This window comes from Carcharhinus amblyrhynchos, chromosome 26, assembly GCF_965287045.1.
Source record: "Carcharhinus amblyrhynchos chromosome 26, sCarAmb.v2.hapA, whole genome shotgun sequence".
Lineage (NCBI taxonomy): Eukaryota > Metazoa > Chordata > Chondrichthyes > Carcharhiniformes > Carcharhinidae > Carcharhinus > Carcharhinus amblyrhynchos.
The window spans coordinates 18,879,560-18,894,067 of NC_137349.1; the positions used below are offsets into that span (position 1 = coordinate 18,879,560).

Consider the following 14,508-nt stretch of genomic DNA (forward strand, 5'->3'; position numbering starts at 1 on the left):
GATCGATTTACATGACTGAAGTCTCTCCTCTGGAAGCATTCATGTAAATCCTTTCACCAGCCCCTGCATTGTTGCCTCATCCTTCCTAAACCAAGGTACCCAACATCAACTAAAGTTTCTGTTTTTACACAGGAACAGAGGTAGGACATTGAGCCCCTGGAACCTGCTCTGTAATTTAATAGAATCATGATTGATCCGAATCTCAATTCGATTTACTGTTTCTAATAAGCTGGTTAGTAATTTGTATTTTTGAACGTTGGGTGGGATTAGGCTTGTGCTGAGACCAGCATGCTCTGTCTAGGTTTGTCACAAGCACACTGACCAGTTCAGGGGAGGAAATCCTGGACATCAGCTGACACCCACTATCTCTCCAGCATGATTCACTTCCAGGTGAAGAACAGAGGATTCAGTTCAATTCCAGGGCAAGCACTTCTTGAGGAATGGAGGGAATTGACTGGTGTTTTTAGTTTTTTTATCAACTGCTGATTATAGACGAGTATTGTATATTTTTATCTTTCTGGATGTTTTCTGCCAGTGGTACACATAATAATCTACTACTAAAAATAAAATTGGCAAGTTTGTGCAAGCTGTATGTATATGTTTAGTTGAGCCCAAGTATGATCACACAGTGATGTGCATCAGAATATGCATTCTGAATCTTACACCAATAACTTCGCATTCGTTTGTACGTATTGAAAATTCTAAATTTATGCAGTTGCACATTTGAAGTAGAGATTTTTCTTTCACAGGATTTCTTGCCAGGTTAACGTCTTGAGATATAGTGAAATGAAAGGAAACAATATAGTGCCTTGCTTGACAATAGGCCATTGCAGAGCACTTCACAATCAATTAATTAGAAGAGTAGCCGCGTGTGTGGTGTAATTTGGACTTAACAAGATCACAATGAGATAAATGACAGACAAAACAGTTCAACAGTATTGGTTAAGTGATAAGGGTTGGCCAGAGCACAGTGAGAAATCCCCTGCTCTCCTTCAAAGAGTGTCGTAGGATTTTCTTACATTCAGAGGAGCATAGATGGGATCTCGGCTTAATGTTGCAACGGAAAGACAGTACCTCAAATAGTACAACACGCCCTCAGTATTACACTGAGGCATCAGCTTGGGATTGTGTTTGTTTCATAATGGACCTGGAACTTTCTTCTGTTCCATGGGTGAAAGCTACCACTGAGCTAAGGCTGCTGACCAGTGCTCTCAAACTGATTTCCCTGTCCATAGGCTCTCAATCCAGCACAGTAATGATGGTGCTCTAGATTTCTAGCTGCGTGCAACTGTAATTGAAACATAGAATTTTACTTTTAGTGCCTTGTTCATCCTTTTCCAAAATGTTTGTTTGTTTTAAAAACTGCTTCCAGGCCTTTACAAACACTTTTCTTGAACCAGGTCTGTACAAATATTTTTCTCAAACTGTTAGAAGGGATATATAAGAAGGATGCAGAGTAAATCATCCTTCATATTTTCCTTGCACTGCCTGGGTCAGATGCTGGTGGGTTCAAGACCCACTTCAGAGAGCACATAATCTTGGCTGACGCTGAGAGCAACACACTATTATACTCATCAGATGTGCTAACTTTCAAATGAACAGAGAACCTTTGGGTAGGTGCAAAAAATTCCAAGGCACGATGTGAAGAATTAGAGGAGTTTGCTAGGTCACCTGGTAAACATTTATCCCTTAGCCAACATCACTAAAATGGCTTAATTGGTGGTTCATCTCCATTGCTAATTGTGTGATTGTTGCAATGTACAAATAGCTGTGTTTTGCAATGTGAGGTGAATTGTAGGTTACGTTTTGAAAGAAGTGGCTGTAAAGTGCTTTGCAATGTCCTGTAAGCATCTGTAGTTCCTGAGATGATATGTGGAAAACATTGGAGACAAATTGTATAGTTCTTGCAAAAAGAAAGCTCTGAAACAATGAGTCTAATGGCCTGTTTCTGTGCTGTAATATCTATGCTTATTTAAGTAAGCTCAGTCTGGTTTGTGGCACCTTCTTGCACCATAACCAAAAATCAAAGCTTCTCTTGACAAAAATTTATATTTAACCTTTGAACAGCAATTGTGCCATCAGGCCACACAGGAGCAACAAGAAGCAAGCAATCTCTTATTTTTGTCAGATGAGATTTCAGATCTCTCTCTGGAAACTCATGAAAGTCACCATTAGCTGGAAATCACTCCTTCTGAGGAAAATTGCAGCAGCTGACTCTGTGAATTGTTGTTCCACCTGCTATTCCTCAAGCACAGTCAGCAAACTAACCAGATCTGTTGAGGATTTGTTGTTTCCACAAGGTCTGCTGAAATATTTCTTTGCAAACTCTTCAGTGTTGAATTTTCTGTCATTCTTCTAAGAGAGTAAATAAGTCATTGCAAAGCACTTCACAGTCAATTAATTAGAAGTGTAGCCACATGTGTGGTGTAATTATTAGTTTTAACAGGCAGTAAGTGCACAAAGTACTTCGCTTCAGTGTTGCAATGAAGTACTTGCATTTAGTGACTGAATTTCCCTAGCACTAGAAAGATCTCCAACCTTAGAGGAAAATCTTGAACCGTTTAATTTGACACTTGCGTATCCAGTTATTTTATGCAATTGGTTGTGAGTTAGTGTGTGAATGGATGATTGTCAGCTAAATGCCCTCAGTTTTCCCCAATGAATTATAAATTTTCACATCAAAACTGAGAGGAAATAATCAAAAGATTTATTTTCAATCAAGCTGATGTTTGACATGCATAACAAAAACCTAATACCTTGAATTTCAAAATAGAACTACTGAGAAATCCACTTAAGGGTTTCTCCATGCATGTGTGGATCACATCAGCTCTGCATATGGAGATGCAACCAACTTTTCTAATCCAAGAGAATCTGAACATAGGTTGGTTTAAAAAATTAACCAAAGTCTGCTGGACATTAACTAGTTAAAGCAGTAAAGGTTTCTACTAATTATCTAACCAAGACCAGCTACTCTATTAGAATATTTGAATACCAGATTATCTGGAGCTAAGTGAGAAGAGCCTCAAGACTGGCCGACCCTTTCAGATTCTGATGCATGAAAAGGTCAGTCATCAGTAGTGTCCTTTTAAATATGCCTGATTAAGAATTTCTAATTGTACTGCAAGTAATTTATTCCAATCTGCCATCATTAATTGTGTCATCTTATTATTCATTGAACTGCTAACAAGTACACGTTTGAGACTATCCCAGGCCAGACTGGCAGTATATAACAGTGACCATACTGCAAAAAGTAATTCATTGGCTATGCAACATTTTTGGGCATCGTGAAGACATAAGATGCTATATAAAAGCAGTTATTTCTTCCTTCTTATACAGATTAAAGCTCTTAGTTTTTTTTTGTCTTTGCAAGGTGGGAGTTCAGATGTTTGGGTTTAGCCTGCTGCATCAATCCAATCTGTCTTGCCCTCTCCCTATCCTACTATGGTCTTTCCTAGCTAAGGAGTGGACCGAGGCCTATTTCTAAGTCTCTGCCAATTCAACTCTGTAATCGGTTACTAAAAGGTGTGTGTTTGAAAAGGCATTTCACGCAGCAAAAACCTCCCGCGTGTAAATGAAATGAATCACTGATTATTCAAATTCTTGGTCAGTGTCTACCCAGAAAACTAACTTTCTGGCAATGTTGAAAAGGAATTGTTGGTTAAGATGTTAGGAGAGTTTTCTTTTCCTTCAAACAGTGCAATGGAACGGACAGAAATGGGGCTTATGTTTTATCTGTAGGCATAAATCTGCCAGTATTGCAGCATTCCCTTAGAGCATCTCAGTTTAACACCTAATGTCTGACCCATAGATTAAGAATACTATCAGCTGGCTCAAATTTCCTAGTCATTCAGAATTCGTCTGTTGCTAAAGAGGTTTTCTGGTCTTCGCTAAGTGATTCCACACATTAAAGTTGAGATCAGGAATTCGACACATCAAGAATTGTGGACAGGAAACATTGTTGTGATGATTTGAAGTTGTATTTTCTTTGGCATATACCTACAATATTTGCGTATACAAGGTAAATAGAGGAGATGAGGTCTGATCATACTGTAATTTCTTAAACATTCTTCATTGAGCTATGTGCAGTGTTTAAGTACCGATTGACTAATGTTGATTATTTTTGCAGCATTTCCATCTTATCTCCTGATTGAACATTCATGTGGTTGCTTTGATCACTTCTGTTTTTAATTTTATTGGTCCTGTTTCTTGGATGACAATATAGCGCAACTTTGGATGATTTAGTCTCATCATTTTTTTCTTGATTCTTTAAATATACAGTACACAGAAAAGAATAAAATAAGTGGCATCAAATTATATATTTTAAATTATCTTCTGTATTTCTTTTAAGGTGGTGAGTTCAACAAACGGAGAGCTTAACACAGATGACCCCACAGCAGGACATTCCAATGCACCCATCACAGCCCCGGCAGAAATTGAAGTGGCAGATGATACCAAGTATGAATTTCTCCTAATCTTCAACAAAATTTACTTTTAATTTTGAATATTAAGCAAATACAAGTTATTGATTATTGTACACTTTGAAAAGATAAGTGATAGCACGTGTTTTATGATTTAAGGTGTGCATCTAAGAGAAACCACGTATTTGGTTCTGAAGCTTTAGTTCCACTGCAAAAGCATTACAACTTGATCAGGACATTCCATGTTAAAAATGGACAACAGTTCATTTTTGAATATAGTTGCAAATAGGCACGATTTGAAAGCTGCAAAGTACATTTCACACTCAAAGCTGATTTTGTTTAATTTATTCAGCTTTACAAAGATTCCGTCAGTAACTGTCACATTACGTTCTGTTCCTGCTAGTCTACACGGGGACAGACCGTGACATGGTTTTCTCCATGAGGCTCTCCATGTTTATGTAGGGTTTTGACTGTTTGGGGGGGGTGGGTAAATATTATTTAAATCTGAGATCAGAGTGCCTATTTATTATTGGTATTGGAACAGAATTTAGTATGTCTGTGGGGGTCGGCTTGTACGCTGTCCTTCAACCTCTGGCATGACATTCCTGAGATGAAAAGCTTGCCTTTCTGATGGTTATCTGAATCCAACATGAAATGAATTGCAACGATGTTAACTTAGTAGCTCGTAGGCACGCGTAACATAAAACCTGCCCACACGTCAATACAATTTGACAAAAATTGGGTGGGGCATTCGAGATTGTTCTGCTATGGCATTCACATCATTTCAACAGTAAAGAAGGATTTATTTTCTATCTGCATTGTCATAAGAGTGTTTGATGCTAATATTCGTGTCCAAAGCAGAAATATGATAGGGTCTTAGCATCATGTTGATGAGCACAAGATAAAATGAATTTTTTTAGTGCATAAAGCTGTTTTTCTTCTGTTCGTAGAAACCTAGAATCCCTACAGTGCAGAAGGAGGTCATTTGCCCCATCAAGTCTGCACTGACCACAATCCAACCCAGGATCTATCCCCCTAACCCCACATTTTTACTTGTGCCCTTGACACAAAGGGGCAATTTACCAAACCATCTAACCTGCACATCTTTGGACTGTGGGAGGAAACCAGAGTACCTGGAGGAAATCCATGGAGACAGGGGAGAATATACAAACTCCACACAGTCACCCAAGGCTGGAATTGAACCCCGGTTCCTGGTGTTGTGAGGCAGCAGTGCTAATCACTGTGCCACCCTGCCTCCTGTTCATGTGGTAGTGAATTTATTGTTCATAAATATATTAACATCTGAAAATAGCTATGACCAGAAAAAAATCCTTCAATCCACCATCTACTATATTCACTTCCTATTGACCAGATGACTTCAATTATCGGCATTGCACACAAAGGGGAAAGTCAAATTTGAGTGACAGTCTAGTTCTGGCTGATACCAACAGGAACTTCGTGATCTTTTAGTCAACTGATACCTTTAGCAGTAACACAGGTGACCTTTTCTTTTTCAGCCTTGAACTAATTGTGCGTTTTATTTTTTTAAGGTGCTGTTGTTTCTTCAAGAGGCGAAAGAGGAAAACCATTCAGCGCCATAAGTGACTCTGGAAACTGCTGTGAGATTTACAAGTGTGTTCTGCAAATTTCCAGTCATAAATTCAGAAATCCATCCCTTTTGTGGCAGGCATCTGCTGTTGTCTAAGATCATGACTTTCCTGCCCAGCATTTTGGGCCTCTCGCATTGGTACTCTTTTCTGCTGTGAAGTTCATACTAGTGGACTTGGCAAATGCACCATGCAAAGTTTTTACTTCTTTTCCGTAAGAATCCACAAAAGCATCGTCTTTGAAATGAACACCCGAAATCTGCATTAAATAGGATTAGTTCTCTCAGTGGGATCAAGGCATTGTCGAGTTCAAGTTTTTAAAAAAGTTCCAGAACGAAACAACAACAATTATGTCAAGATTTTTTTGTGGACTGCTGATATAATTTGAAACTCAATACCAGACATGCTTCACTCATCTCCAGTGTTACAATTGCAAGTCATATGATGATTTTTTTTTCTCTTTCTTTTCCCCCCCTTGTTTTGATCAGCCTGAATGCGTGGTGTAGTCACTGTCATTGGGTACTGTTGGGATGAGGAGTAGGCTCTTCTCCCCTTTTAATTGCACTTTCGATAACAGTGTGTTAAGAGCTTTTGGATCTGATTGTGCAAAAACTGTTTCTATGTACCTTTTTAAGGGAATACAAAAAATGGTAGGAAACGTAGCATGTTTTTAAATGTAATAATGTTTGCAAAATGTAAATGAAGCAGTTGCATTATTAAACTGGGTAGAATTAGGACCTGATAGTTCACAGGAAAAAAGAAATCATGTTCGAATTAAGATCTAGTTTGAACTTTGGTCCAAATGGCACGAGGGCCTTATATAAACAGGAGATGGTCGTCGTCCGAATTTTAGCAGCTGTACCATGTGATAAAAGGGCACTTCAGACACTATACAGGTGAATGGGCCTTTTTTTTTAATGGAGGCACCATTTATATTGGATCTAGGCAAAGCAACCCATTTAAGAGGGGAAAGTTTTGTACAGTTGAAGGCTTCAGTCTTAATCATGCCGTATAATCAGAGATCACTCAAGTTTCGTTGCCAGTACGCAAAGGAGCTCAAGATAAGAAACGGTCCCTTATTTTGAAGCATTTGGCATTGGCAGGTTTACAGTAAAGCACTTTGGAAGGCTTCTAGACAGCATTCTTGAGCTAGTTTAACTTGAGTAAAAGGTAAGCAAAAGGACTCAAATTATGAAGTTTTCACTGTAAGCAAGAATGATGAAGAAGAGTTGAGTCAGGTTCATCAGACAGCAAAGAGAATTCTTCAGGTTTCAATTACTTTATTGGAAAGTTACTGACAAAGTACCTCAATTTCTCAGTTTGAAACCACAGCTATTAGTCTTAATTGGGACAAATTAATTTGAAGTAAATCTTGACTTCCAAGGTTTACCAGTTACCAGCTTTATCCATTGCTTTCAGTAAACTGTTTGGATAGCCATACGCTTGGTGTGTCGAACCACAAAGATTTTATGCACAATTTTATTTAGAAAGTCCATTGTTTTTATGTTTTAGTACATTTAATTAAAAATGTTACACCATTTTTAGGACTTGCTCTATCTCCCTTTTGTTTTAAGGCTGCAGGTTTTTCTCAGGAAATTAGGGTACTTACAATGGACCCCTGATAAGACTGGGCTGTTGATTGATTGTCTATCTCAATAGATTCTTGGTAACTATAGGTACAAGTAAAACTTGGATTATAAGCTTCTACCTAGAGTGAACCATTGGTGTCCTGCACGTAAATAAGCTTATAGGTTACGTCCTTGACTGTGAGTCACCTTTTACTGAAGCTATTTCCATTGGTGCAGTACCTAACAGGTCTATTTCTGGTGCAGAGAAACACTCATCCACAACCATGTGCAACATTTTATTTGTGTAACATTCAGTTTTTAGTTGGTTAAAAAATGTTTTGAATGCTTAAGTGTTGTTGTGGATAGTGTCCATTTGCCACTGAGATACAAGGAGGGTAACACAGGAACAAAGTGCTAACAATGTTAGCCCCTGATCTTCTGTTACCTGGTCTCCATGGTAAACATTGTTTGATATGTTTGCATCGTAATATATTAATGAAGAAGCTACAGTACTAAGTGATGGGTTTTGTATGGAAATAAACTGAAGTAACACTTTTTTTGCATTTTTTTTCCAAAGTATCATCGAGTATTCATTCAGAGGGTTAGTTTGGCCAGTATGGTTAAAGCAGTCCTGAAACCTAAATTGCAGGTGTGCCTGGTCCTTTCTGCAAGTGAAAATATGAAGACATTTTAGGTGAAAATCATGCTGCTTGTATTTTTCTGAAATAATGTTAAGCTTTGCGTTCACAAGTATCTTGTGAGCTATTACATTTTTTCTGGAAATGGAGAATTCAGCATGTCAGGTATGTGAGCCTGCCCAAAGGTTTTTAGCAGAGGCTAGTATTGCACAGTTGTATTTTTATTAAATTCCCGCCCCTGAAGTCTAAACAAATCTACAGTTGGATATTATAGACCATTCCTGAGAGAAGGCAGAACTGATTTTGTAACTTCCAAAAACATGCACTTTTCATACTGGTGATCTCAATTCAGCACAGCCAATGTTTAATTTCCCTTGGATAGAAAAATTGAGTCAAGTGCTGAACAGAGAATATATTAAAAATATAAACCTAATGCTTGGTGGGCTGTTGACGGTCATACCTTATTTTAATACTTATTGTTGTATATAGAATTTCAAAAATTTATGTGGGCAGTTTAAGCTGCCAGAAATGACCAAGAGTTTGACTGTGAATCGTCTCTATTTCCGCTTAATGGATAGAAAGAGGAGTCACAAATAACGTCATGGTAGCACAGTGGAATCACCAGCATGCTGTGTAATGTTTTGCAAAATTCACCTGCTGCCTTTTCTGCTAGGATGGGTCTGTTATTGGCCAGAATGCAGTTTATCATGATGGGTATTATTGTGACAGTTAAGATGTATAATGTCTAGGTTCAGATTTTGTAACCTTTTTGTGATAAACCATACTGCTCAGAATAGCACTGTAACCGAGAGGTTGAACTGTGCTTTCTGTGAGCTGCCCAATCATTAACACTTGCTTGACGTAAAATGGTCCCTATCCACAACAAGCACGTGAGCAATTTTATTATGCTGTCATTAATTTTGGTGACTGTAATAAGTGAAAAGAACCAAATAAAGGGAATACAAGCAATTCATATTTGTGTCTTGCATTTTTTTATTCATTCTGATATTAAACTCTTTGCTGTGTTAACTAAATGTTCTGAAACTTTACAAAAGCATCAGGTTGGATTATGGGTGGCACAGTGGTTAGCACTGCTGCCTCACAGCATCAGGGATCCAGATTCGATTCCCAGCTTGGGTCAGTCTGTGTAGAGTTTGCACATTCTCCCCGTTCCTGTGTGTTTCCTCCGGATGCTCTGCTGTCTTCCCACAGTCCAAAAGAAGTGCTGGCTAAGTACATTGACCCAAACGGGCGCTGGAGTGTGGCAACTAAGGGAACTTCACAATAACTTCATTGCTGTGTTAATGTAAGCCTTATTTGTGACTAATAAATAATTAGCTACTTTTTTGCATTGTACTGTACAGTATAAAACAAGCCACACACACAACTACTGTGGAACCATAGACCCATAGAATCTTTACAGTGCAGAAGGAGGCCCTTCAGCCCATCGAGTTGTCACCAATTTTCTGACAGAGTGTCTTACCCAAGCTCAATCCCTATCCCCGTAACCCCGCACATTTGCCACAGCTAATCCACCTATACATCTTTGGACTTGGAGCATGTATAAAAATAGTGAGAAATACAATATTCTAGTCAACTAAGGTGCTAAATTAATTAATACATTTTCTCTTCCATTGACCGACCTTGTCCTGCTCTTCTGCTGTTGTAAGCATGTGACCTAACTAATTAATACCCATGTAGACTTGACACTGAATTCTGCTATTAAACCCAAAATGCCAGCCGTGAAGTCCTTTTTTGTTTTAATCCAATAGATACTACAGCATCCAAAACACACACATTTGTGCTTGACAACGAATGCTAATATTTTGTTCATGTTTCAGGTAATCAACCTTTATTTATATGTTAGTTTGAGTTAATGCAGAATAAGGAAGAAAGACTTGTATTTATGCTGTGCCTATCACAATCTCAAGGCAACTCGAGGACTTTACAGCCAATGATGGGTAGCACGGTGACAGTGGTTAGCACTGCTGCCTCAAAGTCAGGGACCCCGTTCAATACCAGCCTCAGATCACTGGAGTTTGTACATTGTCCCTGTGTTTGCGTGGGTTTCCTCCAGCTCCAGTTTCCTCCACTCCAAAAACATGCAGGTTGGGTAGACTGGCCATGCTAAATTTCCCCTAAGTGTTGGAAGACTAACAGAGTAAATATGTAGGGCTATGTGGATAGGGCCTGGGTGGGATTGTAGTCAGTGCAGGCTCAATGAGGCCTCCTCCTACACCTTAGGGATTCTAGGAAGTACTCGCAAATGTTGACTTGCACAGCAAGTTCCCACAACAGCAATGTGACAACAATGTTGATTGAAGGATAATATTGGCCAGGACATTGGGGAAAACTCTTCTTTGAAGTACTGTCATGGAGTCTTTTGTCCTCACTTGAGAGGATAAACTGGGCTTAACGACTCATCTGAAAGATTGTACTTCCAACAGTGCAGCATTCCCTTCATACTGCACTGGTATGTCAGCTTAGATTTTTGTGCTTGAGTCCCTGGAGTGGGATTTGAACATTTCCTTCTGATCCAGACGAGGATGCTACCCAGAATCGCAACTAGCAAAATAGCAAAGCATTTTTATCTGTGCAGCAATTTGTAGGTAATTTTATCTTGTGCCTATGTGACTAACCTCAGTAAGGGATCATGCTTCACATTGAGAGTGCTTAACATCTGCAAATCTGCAGTTTGGCACTTTTCCAATTTCATTTTTGATACCATGCTGCAAATTGCAATTGTGGGGAGAGGGTAGTGATTGTAATTTTGCATTTTTGGTAATTTTAGTTTGTGCTATGACAATTCAGGATAGGTGTTTTGCATAGAATAGAATCCCTGCAATGCAGAAGGACGCCATTTGGCGCATTGAGTCTGCGCCAATCACAATCCCATCCAGGCCGTATTCCAGTAACCCCACATATTTACCCTGTTAATCCCCCTGACACTATGGCCATGCTAAGTTGACCCATCAACCTAAGCCACACATCTTTGGACTGTGGGATGAAACCGGAGCACCTGGAGGAAATCCATAGACACGGGAAGAATGTGCAAACTCCACACACGGACCCGAGGCCAGAATTGAACCCCAGGTCCCTGGTGCTGTGAGACAGCAGTGCTAACCACTGTGCCACTGAAGGAGGAAACCAGAGCACCCAGAGGAAACCCAGGCAGATGGGGAGAATGTCCAAACGCCACACGGTCATCCAAGGCAATAATTGACACTATGTCCCTGGGTGCTGTAAGGCAGCAGTGCTAACAATCGCCACCCCTAGCAAGAAAACACTTACATAAATTTTTGAATTCTATCAAGATAGATAAGTTGCCGGGACCAGATGGGATGTACCCCAGGATACTCTGGGAGGTGAAGGAAGTGATTGCAGAGCCCCGGCGATGATCTTTGCATCGTCAATGGAGACGGGAGAGGTTCCAGAAGATTGGAGGATTGCGGATGTGGTTCCTATTTTCAAGAAAGGGAACAGGGATAGCCCGGGAAATTACCGACCGGTGAGTCTGACCTCAGTGGTTGGTAAGCTGATGGAGAGGCTTCTGAGGGACAAGATTTACGAGCATTTGGAGAGGTTTGACATGATCAGAAATAGCATGGTTTTGTCAAGGGCAGGTCGTGCCTTACGAGCCTAGTTGAGTTCTTCGAAGATGTGACTGAACACATTGACGAAGGAAGTGCAGTGGACGTGGTGTACATGGACTTCAGCAAGGCATTTGATAAGGTCCCCCATGCAAGACTTCTTGAGAAGGTGAGAGGGCATGGGATCCAAGGGGCTTTGGCCCTGTGGATCCAGAACTGGCTTGCCTGCAGAAGGCAGAGAGTGGTTGTGGATGGGTCTTTTTCTGCATGGAGGTCAATCACCAGTGGAGTGCCCCAGGGATCTGTTCTAGGACCCTTGCTGTTTGTCATTTTCATAAATGACCTAGATGAGGAAGTGGAGGGATGGGTTAGTAAGTTCGCTGATGACACTAAAGTCGGTGGTGTTGTGGATGGTCTGGAAGGATGTCAAAAGTTGCAGCAGGACATAAATAGGATGCAGGACTGGGCGGAGAAGTGGCAGATGGACTTCAACGCGGATAAATGTGTAGTCGTCCATTTTGGCAGAACCAATGGGATGAACGAGTACACTATCAAGGGCAGGAGTCTTAGTAGTGTTGAAGAGCAGAAGGATCTTGGGGTCCGGGTCCACAGGACTCTTAAATCGGCCTCGCAGGTGGAGGATGTGGTCAAGAAGGTGTATGGTGTACTGGCCTTCATTAATCGAGGGACTGAGTTTAGGAATTGGGAGGTAATGCTGCAACTTTATAAGACCCTTGTCAGGCCTCACTTGGAGTACTGTGCGCAGTTCTGGTCGCCTCACTATAGGAAGGACGTAGAAGCTATTGAAAGGGTACAGAGGAGATTTACAAGGATGTTGCCTGGACTGGGAGGCATGCCTTATGAAGTTGGGTTGAGGGAGCTGGGACTCTTTTCCCTGGAGAGACGAAGGTTGAGAGGCGACCTGATAGAAGTTTATAAAATGTTGAGAGGAATTGATAGGGTGGATTCTCAGAGGCTATTTCCCCGGGTTGAAATGGTCGCTATGAGAGGACACAGATTTAAGGTGCGGGGAGGCAAGTACAGAAGTGATGTTAGGGGTAAGTTTTTCACTCAGAGGGTGGTGAGTGAATGGAATCGGCTGCCGTCAGTGGTGGTGGAGGCGAACTTGCTGGGGTCTTTTAAAAGACTTCTGGATGAGTATATGGGATTGGGGGTTATAGATGGGTCTATGGATTGGTAGGTGTTGATGTGATCGGCGCAACTCGTGGGCCGAAGGGCCTGTTTGTGCTGTAGTGTTCTGTGTTCTATGTTCTATAAAGCACTACGTATGACATTAGTGAATGTTAAACTGATTCTGATGGTTATTAATGATTACATTGCACTTTTGAAGAAGAGCAATGATTTCCTTGTGCCTTGGCCAACATCTCCAATGAAGATCGTCAAAAGAAAACCCTGGTTAATCAGCCACTTGTCTTATTGCTGTATGCAGCATGTTCACTGAACCAAATTGTTGCTAAATCTGAGCTGGACTTTAATGTAGCCTCACGTTTTCTGGATTTGCTAACTTCTGCCTTCCAAATAGTCCTCAATTTCTGAAAACTAGTCACATAATCAGCTTTCTTACCCTGCGTGTTCATAAATTACAACTTATTTTGCAGGGTTGTCAATTCTAACAAAAAAGCTGTGGTACTATTCTTGCCTCTATCTGAAGGTTGTGCTGAAATCCCATCCTGAGACTTGAGAGAACATAATTTAGGTTGACACGTCAATTGCTATGCTGAGGAAGCGTTGTATTGTCAGAGGTGCAACTTTCAAATGAGTCATTTAAACTGAGATGGAAATGAAAAATCCCATGGTGCCTTTTTGGTGAACGGGTATATTCTCCTAGTTGTCCCTTAACCAACACAACCAAAAACTGATTATCTGGTCATTATCACTGTGCTGCTTGTGGAACCTTCGTGTGCGTAAAAGCAAATTACTGCAGATGCTGGAATCTGAAACAAAAACAGAAAATGCTGGAAAATCTCAGCAGGCCTGACAGCATCTGTGGTAAGAGAATAGAGCTAACGTTAGACTCAGTGTTGACTCTATTCTCTTTCCACAGATACTGAAAGTCCTGCTGAGACTTTTCAGTATTTTCTGTTTTTCTTTCTGTAAGTTGGTTTCCTAAAATGCAAGAATGACTGTACTTCAAAAGTGTTTGGTTATGAAGTGCTTCAGGATGACCTGATGTTATAAAAGCTACTCTGTAAGCGGAAATTATTTCTTTCTTGACAAAAGATTACAAAGAGAAAGTTTTATGAATTGGCTTGCATGCCTAGATGTCCGTCATTGGCCTGCTGCAATGCTCCAGTGAAGACCAGCACAAGCTGGAGGAGCAGTGTCTCATCTTCCAGTTGGCAATGTTGCAGCCCTCGGACTTTAGATTTTGATCTTTCTCCTCTATTGTAATCTGCCTCCCGTCCCCATTCCTTGTTTTAATATTCCATGCATGTATTGCCTCAATGCAAAACACCCTCACATCACGCTATCTGTCTTTCATTCTTAAAGTTGCTACTTAATGCAGTTTCTTAGAGTTCTAAGTTCTGACGAAGAACCAAAAGACTCAACGTTAACTCTGTTTCTCTCCTCATAGTTGCTGTCAACTCATCTGAGTTTTTCAAGCATCCTCCTCTTGTTTCAGGTAGAAGTCTCACAACACCAGGTTAAAAGTCCAACAGGTCCTT

General features: G+C 40.4%; 1 protein-coding gene across 4 annotated transcripts in view; it reads left to right on the forward strand.

Moving 5' to 3' along the window:
- Nucleotides 1–9,204, forward strand: part of LOC145358852 (casein kinase I) — a 98,870-nt gene extending 89,666 nt beyond the window's left edge. For all 4 annotated transcript variants that reach the window (XM_080213187.1, XM_080213189.1, XM_080213188.1 and 1 more), the window contains 2 exons: nt 4,349–4,455; nt 5,969–9,204. In XM_080213187.1, coding sequence (XP_080069313.1) covers nt 4,349–4,455; nt 5,969–6,023 — 162 coding nt within the window. In that variant the 3' untranslated portion in view covers nt 6,024–9,204. The remainder of the gene's footprint in view (nt 1–4,348; nt 4,456–5,968) is intronic.
- The last annotated feature ends 5,304 nt before the right edge of the window (nt 9,205–14,508 follow it).